This window comes from Muscardinus avellanarius, assembly GCF_963383645.1.
Source record: "Muscardinus avellanarius genome assembly, chromosome: 3".
Classification (NCBI taxonomy): Eukaryota; Metazoa; Chordata; class Mammalia; order Rodentia; family Gliridae; genus Muscardinus; species Muscardinus avellanarius.
In genome coordinates this window covers 111,423,581-111,445,436 of record NC_137788.1, presented here as the reverse complement: position 1 = coordinate 111,445,436, position 21,856 = coordinate 111,423,581, and the positions used below count along the sequence as shown (strand labels likewise).

At 43.6% G+C, this 21,856-nt stretch overlaps 2 protein-coding genes across 2 annotated transcripts; both read right to left on the bottom strand.

Annotated features, from left to right (window-relative positions):
* Window positions 1–297: 297 nt before the first annotated feature.
* On the bottom strand, window positions 298–1,230 carry LOC308260236 (olfactory receptor 10J1-like; the record flags this gene model as incomplete). The annotated part of the gene is made up of 1 exon (XM_080691546.1): window positions 298–1,230. One exon carries the CDS (start codon window positions 1,228–1,230, stop codon window positions 298–300), a length of 933 nt encoding a protein of 310 aa, XP_080547672.1.
* A 7,198-nt stretch (window positions 1,231–8,428) lies between these two features.
* LOC308260235 (olfactory receptor 10J1-like) lies at window positions 8,429–9,388 on the bottom strand (the record flags this gene model as incomplete). Its single annotated transcript, XM_080691545.1, has 1 exon — window positions 8,429–9,388. The coding sequence occupies one exon, from the start codon at window positions 9,386–9,388 to the stop codon at window positions 8,429–8,431; it is 960 nt and encodes a 319-aa protein (XP_080547671.1).
* Between the last annotated feature and the right edge of the window lie 12,468 nt (window positions 9,389–21,856).

The window sequence follows — 21,856 nt, the reverse complement described above, 5'->3', positions numbered from 1 at the left end:
ATACACTGTTATAAAATATGTGGCTATGTTCCCTTTCTCTTTCAAGATCTCTTTTTCTAGTGTACATACTAATGGGTGGGTAGCATATACCGCATGGATACACTGCACAAAAGGACGATGCATGTCTCAAAAAGGACTGAGGAAGCGCACTGGATTTCATCATTATGTTCAGAATGGTGCACATTTTAAAACATATAAATTTTTTATTTGCTCAAATTATCTAATGTTTTCAGATCACAATTGGCCACTGAAAACTGCAGATAAGAGGGGGCTATGTACGCCAAATCGCCAGGCACCCTACACAAGATTTTTGTTGCCAATGGCACGACGAAGGGCATCCTTGACCTCCTTGTTCCTCAAAGTATAGACGACGGGGTTCAGGAGCGGAGTGAAAACGGTGTAGGTCACTGAGATCAGCTGGTCCTCGTCCCTGGAGTTCTCCGACTTGGGCTTGAGGTAGGCTATGGAGGCGCAGCCGTAGTGGACGATGACCACGGTGAGGTGGGAGGCACAGGTGGCGAAGGCCTTCCTCCTGCCCTCGGCAGAGGCGATCCTGAGGATGGCAGAGATGATGAGGACGTAGGACATGAAGACCAGCCCCATGGGTACCACGATGACCAGAGTACTGATGATTAAATTGATTATGTCATGAAGACTGGTGTCCGCACAGGACAGCTTCATGACTGGGAGGATGTCACAGAAATAATGAGCCACCTCTCTATCACAGAAAGGCAGTCTGAACACAGATGAGATCTGAATGGTTGCAACAAGCAGCCCAATGCTAAAGGCGCCACACACCAGCTGCGCGCACACCCTCTTGCTCATGATGACCGTGTACCTCAAGGGGTTGCAGATGGCCACGTAGCGGTCATAGCCCATGGCCGTGAGCAGGAAGCAGTTGTTGATGGCCAGCGTGATGAAGAAGAACATCTGGGTGGCGCAGCCAGCCAAGGAGATGGGCCGACGGAGACCCGCGAGGCTGGCCAGCATCCGCGGCACGATGACCAGGGTGTACAGGGTCTCTGAGGCCGAGAGCGTGCTGAGGAAGAAGTACATGGGGGTGTGCAGGTGGCGGTCCAGGCTGATGATGCTCATGATGAGGACATTGCCGGCCAGGGTGAAGAGGTACAGGGTGAGGAAGACCACAAACAGGGTCAGCCTGTGCTCATGGAAGCTGGAGAAACCCAGGAAGACGAATTCACTCACGGCTGTGTAGTTTCCCCGCTTCATTGAACAGACCTCAGATGAGAGAGGTGGAGATTTCAGAGGGTCCGTCCTAACACCTCGGTGCCCAGTGCTTTGAGCCCAGGACCCCAGAGAGAAGGAGCTGGATTCGGCTCCTGGAGAGATGCCCGGTTACTGGAGACAATTGTTCCCCTGTCAGTAAAGGATTAAAAGGAAAGCATCAGAAAATACTTTTATGTATGGCAATTTATGAATAAAGGTATGGAAAAGTAAATAAGGATGGGATAGGGTGGGAAGAGAGACACCTGGAGCAGGTTTGGGAAAGATTTCCTGGACAGTTAGCAGCAATTAAGATGTCAGGGAAAACTAGGTTAAAGAAATAAGAAATGCATACTTGTATTTGAAAAGACACTTCTAATTATTTCAGGTATTGTTACACCAAATTAAGTTAAACCAAATTTTTGCTCATCTTCTTAAAGATCGTCCCTTATCTTTTTTGTTTTGTGTTTTGATACTGAGGACTGAATCCAGGGACATCCATCTCTTTACCTCCAAGCTACACCTCCAGCCCTTTTCTTCCTTCCTTCCTTCCTTCCTTCCTTCCTTCCTTCCTTCCTTCCTTCCTTCCTTCTTTTCTTATGTTGAAAAAGGGTCTTGCTAATTGTTGAGCTTGGCCTCAAACCTGTGGTCCTCCAATCTCAGCCTCCCAGGTCCTGGGATTACAGGCGTGTCCACCACAGCCAGCTAAGAGCTTCCTCCCTGAGGGTTTCTGGATGACTTAGTGCCTTCTGCTTTCACATAGCGCAGTGCTTGCTTTCTTCCCGTCTCTGCACCTCTCGTGAGCCCTTGTCACAAATCATTTGACAGCTTAGAGTGTGACTCTTCTCCATACTTTTTATTTTAAATGGGAAATACTTCCCTCTGATCAACCTGTATATTAGTAATTATTATCTCCCTTCTGGTCTATGGGAAAATTCTGCACCTAGGATTAGGTATTTTATCCAAGTCAACTCAATCGTGTATTTTAAGGATCATGGTATTTATCTTATAGTACAACTACCAAAGAAGCATCATGACCACAAAAGAGATGAGAAAGAAAAAAAATTTGTTGTTGTTCTTTTAATTGTAAGGAAGCCATGTGTCTTTGCCTCTCTGGGAATGAGATTGCATTAGTAACGAATACAAAATTTGAAAAAAAAACTGATAAAACTAGAATTCTTTAGAAAATTTCATCTTGATAGGTTGATGAAATATGAATAAACAAGTAGTATACCTATGCCCACGCCTCTTGGCTTAGTATTTGCACTTCAATTGCTATTTTAAGAAAATGACCAGAGTGGAAACTATCAGAACATACAAAAAAGGAATAATTCAAAGCAAAGGAAGAATTCAAACAAAGGTGTGTTTTCACACACCGGTAATCTCAGTACTTGGGAGGCTGAGACAGAAGGATCATAGGTTTGAGGCCAACCTCCGCAACTGAGGCCCTCAGCAACTCAGTGAGACCTTGTTTCTAAAAAAAGATAAAACAGGGCTAGGGGAACAGGGTAGGTTGGAATTAGAATGTTCATGGAATCTATCCACAGTGTTAAAAAATTATTCATAATAATTCCTATAAGAGTAAAGACTGGAAAAATGCAAGTTAATAAAATTAAATTCATTACAACATATTAATCTGGTTGAAACTATGCAGCCATTACAAATCATTATAAGTGCTGACATGGGAAAATATGCTTGATAGACAAAGAGAGGTCAGACTACAACTTTGTAAAGATAAAAGGGAAAAAAGTCGAGAATAAAGAAAAGAAACACATGGGGTGATGCAAATACCATTTTAAAAGTAAATACAGGAAGGCGCTGAAAATAGGCTTTTTTTCTGAATAATGTATGGTGAACCTGAAGGTATTTTCCTTTATGTTCTCTCTTCACCCATATTTTTATCCTTTTTTTCCATTTTGAAAAATCATTTGGCAATTCTATTTTTGTGCTCCTAAGAGAATATCTAAGCTTAAAAAACAAAAGGAAAAGGTAAGACTGGTGGGCTAATTTACCAAGGAGAAGAGGAATGGACGGTCCAGTGCGTGGTCAGCTTAAATCCCAGAACAGGCCTTTATAGACGCCTGAGTCCTGAAGGCCCGGCTCCAGAGGAATTTCAGTACAATTTCTAAAGTTTGTAGTTGGTAAAAAGGAAAGCTCTGCAGACCGTTCTAGGAATAGAGTTTGGCAAGTGAGACCTCCATCACAGGCATGAGGTATAAGGAAGACCGGACAGCTCAGCAGTCCAGGGAATAAGATTTTTTTGTGTGTGTGGGTCTGGGGATAGAACCCAGGGGCATTCTACCTCCGAGCTACAATCCCTGCCCAATTTTTTATTCTTTATTTTGAAACAGGGTCTCACTGAGTCTCAAAGAGCCTCACTAAGTAGCCGAGGCTGGCCGCAAACCTTGATCCTCCTGACTCAGCCTCCCAAATGCTGGGATTACAAGCGTGCGCCACCATGCCGGGCTTAAACTATATTTTAAAAACTAAAACTAAACGCAAAAATCCACTGTTAACATCGTAAAATGGCATCAATGGCTGGCTCTGCTGTAGGATGCAAATAGGTGAATGAACGGAGACTTTGGGATTTTCTTACTAAAAATTTTGAAAAAATAAATATAAAATAGTTTCAACACATCGAGAAAAGTACAAGAGCAAATATGTGTCTGTTTTCCTTGGAGATGTGGGGATAGGGCAGCCTTTACTTACTCTTGGGTAACAGAAATTCATGAGGTATTACTGGACAAGGTAAAAGAAATGTTTTTATAACTGGAAAGTTAATCCTAACCACACCCAGAGGAATGAAAAGAAACATATTCAAGTACAGGAAAGATGGAGCTGAGCAGGTGCATTCCCACACTTGAGGCATCTAGTTCATCCTTCCTCAGGTAAACCAGGACTCAGCGAGGTGGAAGACTGGGAGAGAAGATGCCAGAGCCCGACACCTTGTCAGGTTCCCTCTGTGGAATCCCAGCTACTAAAAAGAGCAACATTTTACCCCAGTGTCTGCTCTTTTGAATTCTGGTTGTTTGGACTGCAATCTGTCTTTATTCCCAAAGATATTAGAATAGCTTCCTTCTAGAGAAGTCATTGTTCTGCCTGAGCTGAAACCAGCTCTGGGTGAGAACCTTGTCTTGTCTCCTACACTGGCTGGTCTACACTGCAGGAGCCTGGAGAGTTGAGGCAGTCACAGCAGCTCACAGCCCTCCCGGGTCCCCAGGTGCAGCGGCCCTGCCTCCGACCACTGAGAACTCACCATCTCATTATAAGTTAGTGTGCTCCTTTTTACTAAGATACTACATTTACTTACTAAATAATATCAATATCTTTTTAAATATCTTTTTAAATAATATAATATCTTTTTAATAAAATAATATCTTTTTAAAGATGATTAAGATGCTCGCATTAGCGAAATTATATGTCTAGAAGGATAGAAGCTTTTCTGCTTCTACTTTTCTGATCTAGAGCAAATACTGATCTTTGCTCCGCGGTTCCTGTTGTTTATTGTGTCTAGAATTTCCTGCACAGCCCCGGGCACTTCTTCATATCACTTAAGTTTCATACCCATGGGATTAGGCTGAGACATCAATTCATCTCCAGCTTTGTCCTTTGAAGATCATATCCAGAATGCTTTTTCTGGCAGCGATGCATGATTATCTCAGTCTTTTACTTTACAGTGGCACACGCTATTCTATCACATAGACCCATGCAGACTGACTCTCATCAATGCTGTATTTGAGTTCTCTTTAAATCTTAGAGAATGCTATTTCTACTTAGTCAACATCTGTCTCCTTGGGACTCACTCCACCCACCTCCCACTCCCTCTTCAACATGGTAGCCTTTCAAATTTCAGAGGCCATTATCTCGTCAGTACTGAGCTTCAAGTTCTTGAATGCACTCCTACAAGCCGAGCCTGGCAGGCGTGGTACGGAGGGACATGAGATTCAACAGAACCAAGGAAAGACTTGGAACCGTAGAGGGAAAATACACCATTTAGAGGACACGCCCGTGATATTTCTTTTCCTTTACGCTTGCCAACAGGCACTCATTGCTTCTGACCTTGGCGACAGGGAGAAGGAGGAGACCCTTTCCAGGCTGCGAGCTTTCAAAGGCATTAAAGGCGACGAGTCTCTTCACAGCACTCAGGTGAAAAACCCTTGCATTCAGGAGGCATTGGCCACGGATGCTAAACCCACCAAGTGAGGGAAACCCAGCTCTGTCTGCTACCAAGAACATCTAAAATCACTGCTCTGTTCACTGAGACGGCAGGCGCTGGCTCCTGTGGCCTGGGAAGAGGCCCAGGAGAAGGTGCAGTCTCTTAAGCCGCAGGTCTCAGGAGCTTGGATGTTTCTTTTCTCCAGGAAGGAGCCGATCCCGGTGCGACACATCTCCTGTGACCAACCCTTGAGAATTCCTCTGGGGCACCCAGAGGTGAGGCAGGCAGACCTGCGAGCGGGTCTCCAGGGCTTCGTTAGGATCTCAGGTAGCTGATGAGGCAGAAACTTTCCTTGGTTCCTCACTGGGGTATTGGTTGGGTTTCAAGCGCCAATACTGCACTGAGGTTTTGTTGTTTTTGCTTTGGTTTTGGTTTTGGTGGTCCTGGGGATGGAATCTTTCTACCGGGATACACTCCCAGTCCTATTTTATATTTTATTGAAAACAGGGTCTCTTAAGCCAGTGAGGCTGGCTTCGAACCTGCACGATCCTCCTGTTTCTGCCTCCCAAGCGTGGGGATTACAAGCGTGCGCCACCACGCCCGGCTGCATTGAGTTTTAATCCTGAAAAGCACAGGAATGAGAGAGACTTGCAAAGGGAAGGCCCTGAAGTTGAGTTTCTCGGAGTTAGAGAGCAGCTAGCCTCCTGAAAATTATTCAGCTACATATAGCAGTAGGAAGAGTTCCCAGGCCTAGACTAGCTTTGAGCTCTGACCACTTTCCTAAGTCTCAGTGATAAGCAGCTCAGCTTTACTCTCTTCATTTCAAGGCCCAGGCTGGAAAACTACAGAATTGACCAGACTCCTTCCGTGAGCAACCTTTAGATCATTGTCTGACTTTCCTGGAGAGAGAGTGAACCAGCTATGGATCTCCAGGAAATTCACTTTCTGTTCCAGGAAATTCAGTTTCTTTTTCAGCATGCCCTCTCCATGAGATGATCTCTATACCATCAAGAGGTGTGGGAGGAGCCATTTCAACTCCACCCTGTAAAGGGGGGATGGCCATAAAGATCTCCCTTCAAGCCAGGCTAAGAATTTCAGTTCTGTATAAACCCCTTTTCTCCTCTGGTTACAAAAATATTGTACGTCGATTGTAGAAAATACAGAAAAGTTAAAATAAGATCACTTAGATTGGCTGTCCCCCCTCACTTGGAAGTCACACGTCATTATTATAATTTTGGTGAATAATTTCAAAGTCGATTTCTATGCGTAACAGATGTGTTGGAGTTTCTGCTTATAAGCACATATATTTATGTGTGTGGGAAAATGGGAATATTATTTTTATAGCTGGTATGGTTTACATGTATTCCCCAAAGGACAGGTGTTGGAAACTTAATCCCCAATCATATGTTAAAGGTATTTAGAGGTGAAGTCTTTGGACACTGATTAACATTAGAGTAAGTCATGATGGGATCAGTGGCTTGATCCAGGCTCCATGCTAGACTCTCACTATCAATGTCCTCTGCCACGTTACCATGCAGTAAGAAGGTCCTCGCCAAGACTGGACCTGGTGGGTCACTCCTGCAATTCCAGTACTTGGGAGACTGAGACAGGAGAATTCCAGGTCTGAACCCAGCCTCAGCTACTTCGTGAGACTCTCAACAATTTATCTAGACCCCGTTTCAAAACAAAAATAAATAATAAATAAATAAGAATAGCTGAGGGTGAAGCTTGGAGTTAGAAGTTCCCTGAGTTCAATCCCCAGTACCATGAATAACTTAATGTAATATGAGAAAAATATCTTCACACACCCTATGGTTGTGAACAGAGTATAATATATGTGCCATACTTCAAAAATAATGCATAGGGTGGTGAAGTTCAGAGGCCGGCTTCACCGACTTGCTCACTAACATCGCACATGCTTGTAATCTAGGCTCAAGGAAGAATTAGTTCTGATGTAAGCCTTGGAAAAATTGGGGAAAAAATATGGTTTCCGAGGCAGCTGAGAGGTGGTAACAGTCCTTCAGGAACGTCGGGGTCTGCTATTTCTGTCACTGCCCAAAGAAAGAGGGTGGACACTCCGAAAGGCACTTTTGACTGTTTCCAGTACATCCCGCACACCAACCACATGCTCTTTGAACTTTTAGAGCTTCGTGTCTATCCTGTATTTAGGTGGATCTTTCAAGTAGGCATTATTTAGCGCTCTTCTCTGCCATCACCGAACTGGTTAAAAATCAGGAAATGCCTTACTTATGATTCTTACCGCGTTCCCATTGCCCTGGAGGTAAGCTATGGGATTATGAGAAAGCTGGAAGGGACCACAGAGCTGGCAGGTGGCTCGGGGTGGAGCCCTTGCCTGAGCACGGAGTACAATCTCCAGCACTGCTAATAATAATAGTAACAATAATAAAATAATAATGTGGACGATGAAAAGAAAAACAAGAGTCAAGTCAGGGAGATTCTTGATTCTTTAATGCCACCTTACCAACACATTTTCCAACTTTCTCTGGGTCAAGAGCATAAAAGATAGAATCACAGTTGAGGGGCTTATAAAAATATCCAGACTATAAAGGCTGATACAGTAGTCCTCCTTGGTCTTGGGAAATATATATGTCTGGACTCCCAGTAGATACCTTAAACTGAGGATAGTACTGAATCCTATAGATACTGTATTTCCTATCCATACATATGTATGTGATAAAGTCTAATTTATAAATTAGGCAAAATAAGATATTCACAACTACAGCTAAAATATAGCAATTATAAAAATTTAAAAATAAGATTAATATGTTGTAATAAAATACGTTCCCTTCTTATGTCTTTCACAACATCTTATTCTACTGGACACACTAATGGGTGGGTAGTATATACAACATGGACAGACTGGACGAAAGAACGATGAATTTCTTAAGTGAGAGAAAACTGAGTTGTATTTCATCATGGTACTTAAAACAGTGCACAATTTAAAATGTACAAATTGTTTATTGCTCAGATTCACCATTTAATTTTTTAGATCACCGCTGGCCATGGGAAACCGCAGATAAGAGGGGGCTATGTATGCCAAATCGCCAGGCACCCTAAGCAAGAGGTTTTGTTGCCAATGGCACGACGGAGGGCATCCTTGACCTCCTTGTTCCTCAGGGTGTAGACCACCGGGTTCAGGAGGGGGGTGATGACAGTGTAGGTCACTGAGATCAGCTGGTCCTCATCCCTGGTGTTCTCTGACTTGGGCTTAAAGTAGGCAATGGAGGCGCAGCCGTAGTGGATGATGACCACGGTGAGGTGGGAGGCACAGGTGGCGAAGGCCTTCCTCCTCCCCTCGGCAGAGGCGATCCTGAGGATGGTAGAGATGATGAGGACGTAGGACATGAAGACCAGGACCATGGGGATCAGAATCACCAGCACACTGATGATCAAAGTCAGGATCTCGTTGACAGTGATGTCGATGCAGGAGAGCTTCATCACGGGCCGGATGTCACAGAAGAAGTGGGCCACCAGGGTGGCACAGAAGGGTAGCCTGAACACAGCTGACACCTGGGTCATGGCGACCGCCAGGCCAATGCTGCAGGCGCCACACACCAGCTGCGCGCACACCCTCTTGCTCATGATGACCGTGTACCTCAAGGGGTTGCAGATGGCCACGTAGCGGTCATAGCCCATGGCCGTGAGCAGGAAGCAGTTGTTGATGGCCAGCGTGATGAAGAAGAACATCTGGGTGGCGCAGCCAGCCAAGGAGATGGGCCGACGGAGACCCGCGAGGCTGGCCAGCATCCGCGGCACGATGACCAGGGTGTACAGGGTCTCTGAGGCCGAGAGCGTGCTGAGGAAGAAGTACATGGGGGTGTGCAGGTGGCGGTCCAGGCTGATGATGCTCATGATGAGGACATTGCCGGCCAGGGTGAAGAGGTACAGGGTGAGGAAGACCACAAATAAGGTCAGCCTGTGCTCATGGAAGCTGGAGAAACCCAGGAAGACGAACTCACTCACGGCTGTGTAGTTTCCCCGCTTCATTGAACAGACCTCAGATGAGAGAGGCGGAGATTTCAGAGGGTCCGTCCTAACACCTCGGTGCCCAGTGCTTTGAGCCCAGGACCCCAGAGAGAAGGAGCTGGATTCGGCTCCTGGAGAGATGCCCGGTTACTGGAGACAATTGTTCCCCTGTCAGTAAAGGATTAAAAAAAAAGCATCAGGAAATACTTTTATGTATGGTAATTTATGAATAAAGGTATGGAAAAGTAAATAAGGATGGGATAGGGTGGGAAGAGAGACACCTGGAGCAGGTTTGGGAAAGATTTCCTGGACAGTTAGCAGCAATTAAGATGTCAGGGAAAACTAGGTTAAAGAAATAAGAAATGCATACTTGTATTTGAAAAGACACTTCTAATCATTTCAGGTATTTTTTACACCAAATTAAGTTAAACCAATTTTTTGTCCATCTTTTTTTTTTTTTTTTTTTTTTTGGTGGTACTGCAGGTGGAACCCAGGAGCTTTTCTACCTCTGGACTACATTCCCAGACCTATTTTCTCTTTTATTTGGAAACAGGGTGTACCTAAGTTGCTGAGAGCCTCACTAAGTAGCTGAGGCTGGCTTCGAACCTGCGCGATCCTCCTGTCTCAGCCCCCAAGTGCTGGGATTACAAGCGTGCGCCTCCAAGGCAGGCTTCAGTCTTTTAATTCTAAGGATCAGGAATCTATCTTAGAGCACAACTACCAAATAATCATCATGACTGCAAAGTAGATGAGAAAGAAAAAAAAAACATTTTTGTTGCTTTAATTGGAAAGAATCTATGTGTCTTTCCTACTCTGGAATGAGATTGCATTGGAAAAAAATACAACATTTGAAAAAAACTCTGATGAAACTAGAAAGTTTTTGGAATGCTTCATCTTGATAAGTTGATGAACTGTTAGTATACTAGTAACAACCTCTGGCCACTCTCTTTGGCTCAATATTTGCACTTTAATTGCTATTTTAAGGAAACAATCAGAGATAACTATCAGGATATGCATATAAGAAACTATTCAAAGTCAGGCGAGTTGTCACAGGCCTGCAGCCTCAGTACTGGGAAGGCTTAGAGAGTAGCATCATAGGTCTGAGGCCAGCCTCAGCAACTGAGTGAGGACCTCAGCAACGTAATGAGACCGGGTTTCCAAATAAAGATAAAATAGGGCTAAGGGATGCCAGGCATGGTGGCGCATGGTTGTAATCCCAGCGCTTGGGAGGCTGAGACAGGAGGATCACAGAGATTCAAAGCCAGACTCAGCTACTTAGTGAGGCTCTCAGCAACTTAGTGAGACCCTGTTTCCAAATAAAATAGAAAATAAGTCTGGGAGTGTAACCCGGAGGTAGAAGGCCCCTGGGTTCTACCCTCAGTACCACAAAAAAGAGTAAAAAAAAAAAATAGGGCTAAAAATATAGGTTGGAAGTAGAATATTACTGAAATCTATCCTCAGTGTTAAAAATTATTCATAATAATGCTTATAATAGTGAAGACTGGAAAAAATGTAAGTTAATAAAATTAAATTCATTACAACATATTAATCTGATAAACTGTTACAAATTATTACGCGTGTTAACATGGGAAAATATGCTTGATAGAGAGAGGTCAAACCAGAACTTTGTAAAGATAAAAGGGTAAGAAACAGAACAAGATGAGAATAAAGAAAGGAAACACACTGGGTGATGCAAATACCATTTGAAAAGTCAATATGCGAAAGCGCTGGAAATAGGCTTTTTTCTGAATAATGTATGGTGAACCTGAAGTCGCGTTCTTTATACGCTCTCTTGATCCATATATTTTTATCTTTTTATTTCCATTGGGGAAAAACATGTCTCAATTTTATTCTTGTGTTTCTGAGAGACTACCTAAGCATAAAGGATTGATAAGAAGAGGTAAGATTGGTGAGCTAATTTACCTGGATGAAGAGAGGTGGACGGTCCAGTGCATGGTCAACTTAAAGTCCCTGAACAGGTCTTTATAGACGCCTGAGTCCTGAGGGCCCGGCTCCAGACGAATTTAACTGCAGTTCCTAGAGTTTGTAATTAGTAAAGAGAAAAGCTCTGCAAACACTGCTAGGAATAGTTTGGCAAGTGAGACCTTCATCACAGACATGAAGTATAAGAAAAGACCAGACAACTCAGCAATCCAGGGAATAAGATTTTTAAGCTGTATTTTAAAAACTAAAACTGGATGCAAAAACCCACTGTTGGCATCATAAAATGGGATCAGTGCTGTTTCTGCTGTAGGATGAGAGCAGGTGAGTGAACAGAGACTTTGGGATTTTCTTACTAAAATTTTTAAAGAAGAGAAAAATATAAAATAGTGTCAAAACCTCAAGAAAAGTACAAGAGCAAATATGTGTCTGTTTTCCTTGGAGATGTGGGGATAGGGCAGCCTTTACTTACTCTTGGGTAACAGAAATTCATGAGGTATTACTGGACAAGGTAAAAGAAATGTTTTTTATAACTGGAAAGTTAATCCTAACCACACCCAGAGGAATGAAAAGAAACATATTCAAGTACAGGAAAGATGGAGCTGAGCAGGTGCATTCCCACACTTGAGGCATCTAGTTCATCTTTCCTCAGGTAAACCAGGACTCAGTGAGGTGAAAGAAGAGGTCACTGGGCAAGAAGATGCCAGAGCCCACCACCATGTCAGGTTCCCTCTGTGGAATCCCAGCTACTAAAAAGAGCAACATTTTAACACAGTATCTTGTTCTTTTGATCCCTGGTTGTAGGACCTGCAATCTCTCTGTATTCCTAAAATCATTCAAAGAGTTGCCTTCCAGAGAAGTCATTGTTCTACCTGAGCTGAAACCAGCTCTGGGCGAGACTTTGTCTTGTCTCCCCGCTGGCTGGTCTACACTGCAGGAGCCTGGAGAGTTGAGGCAGTCACAGCAGCTCACAGCCCTCCCGGGTCCCCAGGTGCTGCAGCCCTGCCTCCGACCACTGAGAACTCACCATCTCATTATAAGTTAGTGTGCTCCTTTTTACTAAGATACTACATTTACTGACAAAAAAATCGGTTATTAGAGATTATTAAAACACATCGGTGGATCTGTCTGTATAAAAGAATAGAAGCTTTTCTCCTTCTAGTTTTCTAACCTAGAGCAAATAATGATCTTTGCTCTGCTGTTCCTGTTGTTTCATTCTGTCTAGAAATTTCCTGCACAGAACCATGCACATCTCTGTCTCAGATTAGTTGTTCCCCCTACTTAGAAATCAAACACCATTATCATTTGGTGAGTGAGTAATTTCCAAGTTTCATACCCATGGGATTAGGCTGAGACATCAATTCTTTTCCAGCTTTGTTCTTTGAAGATCATATCCTGAATGCTTTTTCTGGCAGCGATGCATGATTATCTCAGTCTTTTACTTTACAGTGGCACACGCTATTCTATCACATAGACCCGTGCAGACTGACTCTCATCAATGCTGTATTTGAGTTCTCTTTAAATCTTAGAGAATGCTATTTCTACTTAGTCAACATCTGTCTCCTTGGGACTCACTCCACCCACCTCCCACTCCCTCTTCAACATGGTAGCCTTTCAAATTTCAGAGGCCATTATCTCGTCAGTACTGAGCTTCAAGTTCTTGAATGCACTCCTACAAGCCGAGCCTGGCAGGCGTGGTACGGAGGGACATGAGATTCAACAGAACCAAGGAAAGACTTGGAACCGTAGAGGGAAAATACACCATTTGGAGGACACGCCCGTGATATTTCTTTTCCTTTACGCTTGCCAACAGGCACTCATTGCTTCTGACCTTGGCGACAGGGAGAAGGAGGAGACCCTTTCCAGGCTGCGAGCTTTCAAAGGCATTAAAGGCGACGAGTCTCTTCACAGCACTCAGGTGAAAAACCCTTGCATTCAGGAGGCATTGGCCACGGATGCTAAACCCACCAAGTGAGGGAAACCCAGCTCTGTCTGCTACCAAGAACGTCTAAAATCACTGCTCTGTTCACTGAGACGGCAGGCGCTGGCTCCTGTGGCCTGGGAAGAGGCCCAGGAGAAGGTGCAGTCTCTTAAGCCGCAGGTCTCAGGAGCTTGGATGTTTCTTTTCTCCAGGAAGGAGCCGATCCCGGTGCGACACATCTCCTGTGACCAACCCTTGAGAATTCCTCTGGGGCACCCAGAGGTGAGGCAGGCAGACCTGCGAGCGGGTCTCCAGGGCTTCGTTAGGATCTCAGGTAGCTGATGAGGCAGAAACTTTCCTTGGTTCCTCACTGGGGTATTGTTTGGGTTTCAAGCGCCAATACTGCACTGAGTTTTATTCAAGCAAAGCACAGGAATGGGAGAGACTTGCAAAGGGAAGGCCCTGAAGTTGAGTTTCTTGGAGTTAGAGAGCAGCTAGTCTCCTGAAAATTATTCGGCTACATAGAGCAGTAGGAAGAGTTCCCAGGCCTGTCTGAGCTTTGAGCTCGAAGCACTTTCCTAAGTCTCAGTGATATGCAGCTCAGCTTTACTCTCCTGTTTAGGGAGATCCGAGGCCCAGGCTGGAAAACTATAGAAAAAATGATCAGACTCTTTCTCTGAGCAGCCTTTGTATCATTCTCTGACCTTTCTGGCGAGAGAGTGAACCAGCCGTGGATCTCTAGAAAATTCAGTTTCTGTGTCAGCATGCCCTTTTCCATGAGATGATCTCTGATTACTAAAATAATGATGTCCATTGTAGAAAATACAGAAAAGTTAAGATCGCATAGATTAGGTGTTTTCCCTACTTAGAAATCAAACATCATTTTCATTTGGTGAATGATTTCAAAGTCGATTTCTATGCCTGTCCTATATATTGAGTATCAGTTTAAAGGCACATATGTGCATGGAGAAATGGAATGGTTTATTCGTTCTGTAGCTGCTTTGTGGCTTCTGATGTGTTCTTTTTGTATCCCTCAAGTGTCCATTTTGGAAGCTCATGTCCCAATTTTGTACGTTAGTAGTATTTAGAAGTGAGATCTTTGGGGAAATAATTGGCATTAATTTAGGTCATAATGATATCAATGGATTGACCCGGAATCCAGGCTGGTTACCTTACCATCTAATCTCCCCTGATACATTAGTGTGCAGTAAGAAGGTCCTCACTGAGACTGGACACGGTGGGTCACACTTGTAATACCAGTGCTTCGGAGACTGAAACGGGAAGATTAGAGATTTGAGACCATTCGCAGCCACTTAACAAGACTCTCAGCAATTTAACAAGACCTTGTTTCCAAAAAATAAATAAATTAATTAAAAAGGGCTGGGGGTGTAGCTTGAAGGTAGAACACCCTAGGTTCAATCCCCAGTACCATAAAAGAAATGAAAAGAAAAAAACAAAAGAAGGTTTTTACTGGTGATACCCTTATACTTTCAAGCCTCCAAAATTATGAATCAAATAAGCCCTGATGCTTTATAAATTATCTGGTCCATGAAATTTTATTCTAGTTATAGAAAATGGAGTCAAGATGGTAATGTCTCTTCTTTTCGAGAGGAGAACGTGCTCTACAAACTTCTCTGTATTTTGTTCAATATTTCCCTTCCTATATTATAAACCGTTCTCATACCAAGAAATACATTTCCCCTACATTATCATTTTAAGTAGCTGCCTTGTCTTCTATTAGAGGAAAGCTCTGTACTATGGTATCACTTGTTGGAATCAAGCTTCCAATGGGCCTCATTCCCTACCTGTAATTGTTAAGCCTTTTAAACCTTCTGAGTCTACAGCAGGGTTTATCCATAGCAGCACTGCTGGCTTTTGAGGACAGATCACTTTGGGGGGGTGTGTATATGTGGATGAGGGTGGGAAATGCGGAGAGTTTCTTCTGTGTTATTGCAAGATTCATGGCCCTCCTAGCTAAATGTCAGACCTCGGCAGAATCCCTCCTCCTTCCCCCACTGCACTGGGAAAAAAATAAAGTCTGTAAATATTACCAAATATTCCATGTGGGACCTGCATATTCAACTATCTCCCTACTTATAAAAAATGATTGATGTGTTGAAAAACCGAATAGAATTCTCAGTTTCTGGATGTTGTTTATTTGTTATATTGTTGAATATGTTCGATCTCCCGTATTTCTTGTAGATTTGAAATTAGCATTGGAGGGTTATTGAGATTTGGGTTAGATTGGCTGAGCTATATTAAAACGAGATAAACCATAAAGTACATTATAGTATATTAAACTGTGGACTCTGCTAAACTCTACAAAAACACACGTAAGTGCTGTGTGGTTATGTTATGGTCACATGTAAGATGGGCCATTAGGTAATACCTACCTTGAGACACCATCCATCTTAGCTTATGGAAGTACTCCGTTATTTTTGTGCAATGAATGGCAGTCATCAGCTAATACCTTTCAGAATGCATTATTGTCATCAAGCAATGCATGACTCTAAGCAAAATCTGGTGCACATACACACATGCACACAAAAACACATATGTATATAAATTATAAGTTAGTCAAATAGGCTTGTCAGACTTAATTAAAAATACAGAATACCCAGTTAAATTTGAGTTGTAGATAAAGGATAAATAAGTTTTCAGGATATGCATATCTCAAATGTTGCATGGGACATACCTATATCAAATATTACATGCTTTTATCTGAAGTTCAGATTTACTTAGGCACCTGCATTTTATCTGCCAGCCCTAAACAGGAGACACACATCGGCGTTCCTCTTCTAAGAAACGCTAATTTCACAGCATTACATTGTACTGAATGAATGTAGCAATTATTGTTTGTTAATTAAAAAGAAAGTTAAACACTCTTTAGAATGCTAAGTGACCAGTGTCTCAGGCGGCCACATCCTGATCCTCTATCCAGATTGACCTCGCCGCCTTCTGTCATTTAATCTGTTAATAACTTTTATCTAAATCAAGTTTCTGTGAGGAGTTATAAAGTAAGGGTTTCTCAAATCCAATGGAACTTATCCAATGGAATTCTTTCGTATAGAAGTTTTCCTCATCAACCAGGCATTAATTAGGAACGAGTAGAATTATAATTTAAATCTTAGTCTTCCAATTCCGAGTGTGGTTAGAACTTCCACGCAAAATACCTATTCACCTTTGATTTGTTAATGACACATCATCAGAAATCTTCATAATCCCAGTGAGCTTATGCCACACAGTGAGCAGGGATGTTGGACAGCGGGAATTTACCATGGAGAGGAAGGGTACCCGCGAAGAGCAGCAAACCTGGAAGTGATTCTCCAGGCAGAAAAGCTAAGAGCTCTAGAAATAAGGGCTAAATGGTGCTCTAAAGAGAAAAGAAAGATGAAAAATGAAAGAATCTATAGCTCCCTTTCATTCTCAATGGCCACAAATTCTGAGTAACAGATTTCAAAATAATCTTTGCAGCCACGCATAGACACGGGCGTACCCTCTGGAATCAAAGTGCTTGGGTTTCTGAAAGGACGAGGGGTTCCGTTCACAAAGATACTGTACAAGGCGGAGCCAATGAGACCCTTCGTAGTCTGGCGACTGGGGGAAGGGAAGCTACGGATTGGAGTTTGGGAGCACGAAGGATTTCATCTTCTTTCCATTTATTGGCTTTATTACACGGTGTTTCCAGTTCATTAAGTTTACAGTACGGGGCCCCGTGATCAGAAGAGTGGAGAGAGGATTCCAAAGCCATATCTTTTGCATATTTTACATACCCTGAAAAGGACTGGCAGGCCATCAGTCACAAAGGAAAATGTTCTGTGCTGCTAATTACCTTTGGAATCAACTAGAGAAAGTTTCGGAAGCGCAGATGCGAAGACAAGCTTGTCGGTTCCCACAAGGGATGAGAAATTGGAGATGAAGAGGCATCCGGCTCCTCTAGAGCTCTTTAACATTTATCTGTTCGTTTTTAGAAATAGTTGCTTCTAAGGAAGGGAAGAACTGTTTATTAGACTGCAACATCTGGATAAAAATAATCAATGGATAGATTGCTTACTTATTCCTCCTATGAATATTTATTGATGATCTGAACATGATCTTTCACTGTGAGACCCAACAGGTAAAAGACCAGGGAACCAAGCACATCTCTCAGTTGACATCCTCACTGCCCTCATCCCCAAGGACTGACCACACAACTGATGGGAAGGAAGGATTATTTGCCCATAGGTTTTGGAGATTTTGGAATCAGTCCATGTTAGGCCAGGTCTGCGGAGCTCAGGGTATGGCAGCAGGAAGCAGAGAAAGAAAGCAAGGGCTCGGCTCTCACATCATGGAAGCAGGCAAGTGAACTCAAAGGCAAAAGAACAGTTCCTAAGGTCACACCTCCAGGTTCCATCTTCTGCCTAGGGTACCACTCAGTAAACCCATTACAGTGGATTTATCCACTGATGAGATTATAATTCTCATGGCTTAAACACATCAACTGTGAACATTAGCACAGGAACCCTTCAGGGGGCATTCTCCATCTCACCTAACACACACGTAGTCGTTGGCTTCAGTGACTATATATAATGAGGAGCCAGATAAGAAAAGATGAAAGCCGGCCATGGTGGCGCACGCTTGTCATCCCAGCATTCGGGAGGCTGAGACAGGAGGATCACGGTTTGCAGATGGCCTCAGCTACTTAGTGAGGCCCTTTGCAACTCAGGGAGACCCTGTTTCAAAATAAAGAATAAAAAAATAGGTCTGGGGTGTAGCTTGGAGGTAGAATCCCCTTGGGTTCCACCCCCAATACCACAGAAAAAATAAAAGATGCAATTTTCACATCTCACCATGCAGGCTATGATAAAGGTGTGGGGACAATAAGCAACTTTGTGGCACGCATTCTTGTGTGGTAACTGCTTACTTCCAGCCATATGGGGATGATTGGTCTGGTCTATTGGCCATTAAGAAGGAATGGATTAGCATTCTGAATTATTCTGAGTATAATTAATGAGTCAGTCAGACACTGGCCAGCTCTGGTGAGCTCACCATTGAGATGTAGGGCTCTCACGGTGGGACACAGACCCTGGATTATGGGAGATGTGCTGAGATTTTTCTAATGACCAAATTCACTGGGATGTTGGCTGATGCATCGAACCCAGCTAATCTCCTTCCATCTAGAAACTCCCCTGAGTCTTGCCTGTGTGACATTACCATCTTCTGGTGGTCTTATTGATGGGGGACTTTAGCAAATAGCCTGCATCTGTCAGTCTGTTCTGCAGAGTGAATGATGAGTATCATTTAATCTTGTGAGTCAGCGTACATGGGATTGGCAAGAGACAGCTCCTTTGCACCATCATTTCATAATGCAACTTAGCTCAGATATCTCAGTTATCTACCGCTCTGGTTTAATTTGCTGTGGGTTACTATCTGGTATGGTTTTCTCATTCATCTGTTGACATCTTTCTTGTTTTCCTCCCCATATAGGACTATGGAGTTCTTAAGAGCCCTTGGTCCCTTGTTATTTTCTCAGTCCAAAATCTTCAGCCAAAATGGCTGCAAAAACAACAACCCCACTACCATTGGCTTCTGTATTTGCCACCTATAAATTGCTTAGATATCTAACACACACAACCATTCAGAGTGACTCTGGCTTTCCCATCCCTAGAGTGTGTGTGTGTGTGTGTGTGTGTGTGTGTGTGTGTGTGTGTTACTAGGGATTGAACCCAGTGGCATTCTACTTCTGAGCTAGTCCTCAGCCCAGTTTTATGTTTTTAGTTTTGAAACAGTTCTGCGAAATTGCTGAGACTGGCCTCAACCCTTCAATCCTCCTGTCTCAGCCTCTCAAGAACCGGGAATACTGGCCTGCACCCCAGGCATGCCTGGCCATTTGTACTGTGTGTGCGGGTCTGGGGATACAACCCAGGGGCATTAGACCTCAGAGCTACACCACCTGCCCTATTTTGTATTCTTTATTTTGAAACAGGGTCTCACTAAGTTGCAGAGGGCCTCACTAAGTAGCTGAGGCTGTCCGTGAACCGCAATCCTCCCGTCTCAGCCTCCCGAATGCTGGGATGACAAGCGTGCACCACCACGCTGGGCTCTACTTTATTTTTTATTTGGAAACAGAGTCTCACTAAGTTGCTGAGGCTGGCCTCGATCTTGTGATTCTCCTGTCTCAGGCTCCAAGTACTGGGATGACAGGTGTGTACCACCATGCTTGGTAAAGTAATTCTTTTTTTTTTTTTTTTTCAGTACTGGGGATGGAACCCAGGGGCATTCTACCTCCCAGCTACACACCCAGCCCTATGATTTTTATTCTTTATTTTGAAACTGGGTCTCACTGAGTGCCAAAGGGCCTCACGAAGTAGCTGAGGCTGTCTGAGAACCCATTTTTCCTTACTCAGCCTCTTGAATGCTGGGATTACAAGAGTATGCCACCACACCCAACTCAAGAGAACCCTTTAGTATGCAAGACTTCCCTGGATATTGCAAGGTGTTTAGCTGTTTACTATTGCTAAAAATGTCTCCTGTATATCCACCCATGAGACAAGTAATCTCTTGCATGCGCGTGCGCGCGCACACACACACACACATACACACACTTTCTAAAGGCCTTCCTCAGGCAGTGAGGGAGTAAGATTCAGGCTTCCAGATCTCACCCCCACTCATACTCACCTGGAAGCACACTGCTGTGGTACTGTTGCGCCAGCCTCCTGAAAAATGAGGGCTTCACAAGTTACCTATTAAAATGCAAATGTTCCAGGCTGGGCGAAGACCTCTTGTCCTTATCTGCCAACAGCCTAAAGGGATTCTTTTAAGAGAAAGCTGTTTCCATTTTTCAACTATTAATTTTCGGTAACGAAGCATACTATAAACCTAGCCCACACCCATCCTACATCTAGCCAGAGGACTGACTGACTTTGTACAACTGGGAATTCTCTGATGAGAACCACACCTGGAAAGGTCTTCTAGCTCTTTTCCTCCACCTCTGTAGGACTTTGCGCGTAGGTGGACCGGAAAGGAATCTCTCTTTCTGCCACTCACAAGTCTAACCAAAGGCTCTTTACAAATTAGCATCGTATAGTAATGATAGCTAAGGTATACAGCCCGTCTTCCTGCAATGTTCTGTGCTAAGCATTTTGCTGTATTAACCCATTTAATACAGCCACAATCAGGGCAGGTATTTTTCCTACCCCATTTTAAAGGTAAGGAGATTTAGTGTCCTGCAAGAACCAAGTAGCCAAGGAGTGTTTGAGCCAGGAACCGAACCCAAGGGCCTGTTGATAGCCTGGACTCTTTATTAATCTTGTACTTAATTTCTCTGAAATATTTATGGCTAGTGATTTGCTTTTCTCTTTTGGTTTTTAAATTTAATATAATAGTCTGGTGTTTTAAAATTTGTCGTATTAGAGACTTTATTTGTGGTACAGGGACGCTATGCCACTAGGCTGCACACCCCTAGCCCTCTTTAATGTTTTATTTTGAGAGAAGGTCCTGCTAAGTTCCCCAGGCTGGCCTCAAAACGGCAAGTCTCCTGTCTCAGTCTCCCAAGAACTGGGATTGCAGGTGTGTGCCATCAAGCCTGGCCAATATTCTGGTGTATTAAAAAACAACAACAATAACTTTCTTCCACTACCACATCCAGTGAGAATCTTCCTCAGCAGGCTAGCAATGGGGTCTCCCAATTCTGAGAGAAAGATCAGCTCACTCACTACATCTGCTGGAGACAGGGGGGTAAGACTGAAGCCCCCTTGGTCTCTTGCTTGGAACACAGTGTTTATAAGAAAAAGGTGGCTGTCAATACATGCAAGTAGCCAGGCATAGTGGCGCACACTTGTCATCCCAGTGCTTGGGAGGCTGAGACGGGAGGATCGTGGTTCGCGGACAGCCTCAGATACTTAGTGAGGCCCTCTGCAACTCAGTGAGACCCTGTTTTAAAATAAAGAGTTAAAAATAGAACTGGGGGTGTAGCTCAGAGGTAGAATAGGAGTACACCTTATGGTTCATATGCCTTCCTTAACCTCAAGATGCCACAAAAGTTCTTCATCTGCAAAGTGTGAGTGGCTGTCCTGAAGACAGGCAGCCTGTCTCACAGATGGTCACACGTGACGCACTAGAATCTAGATCCTGAATGGTGCATTGGTGCACTCCTGTGATCCCAGGATTTGGGAGCTGAGCCAGGAGGATAGCAGGTTAGGGGCTTAGTTATCACTTAGAGAGACCCTATTTCAAAATAATAAAAAATAGGCCAGGCGTGATGGCGCACGCTTGTAATCCCCGGGCTTGGGAGGTGGAGACAGGTGGATCGCGCAGGTTCAAAGTCAGCCGTGCTGGCTTAGAAGACCCTGTTTCCAAATTTAAAAAAATATATAAAAGAGGTCTGGGAGTGTAGCCCAAAGGTAGAAGGGCTTCCAGGAACCCTAGTACCACCAAAAACAAAAACAAACAAACAAACAAATAATAATAATAATAAAATAATAACAAAATAATAATAATAAAATAAAATAGGGCTGGAGGTGTAGTTCAGAGGTAGAATACCCCTGAGTTCCATCCCCAGTAACACACACACACACACACACACACACACACACACACACACACACAGAAATAAAATAGATTATGCTTAGTGGCCAGCCCTGGAAATT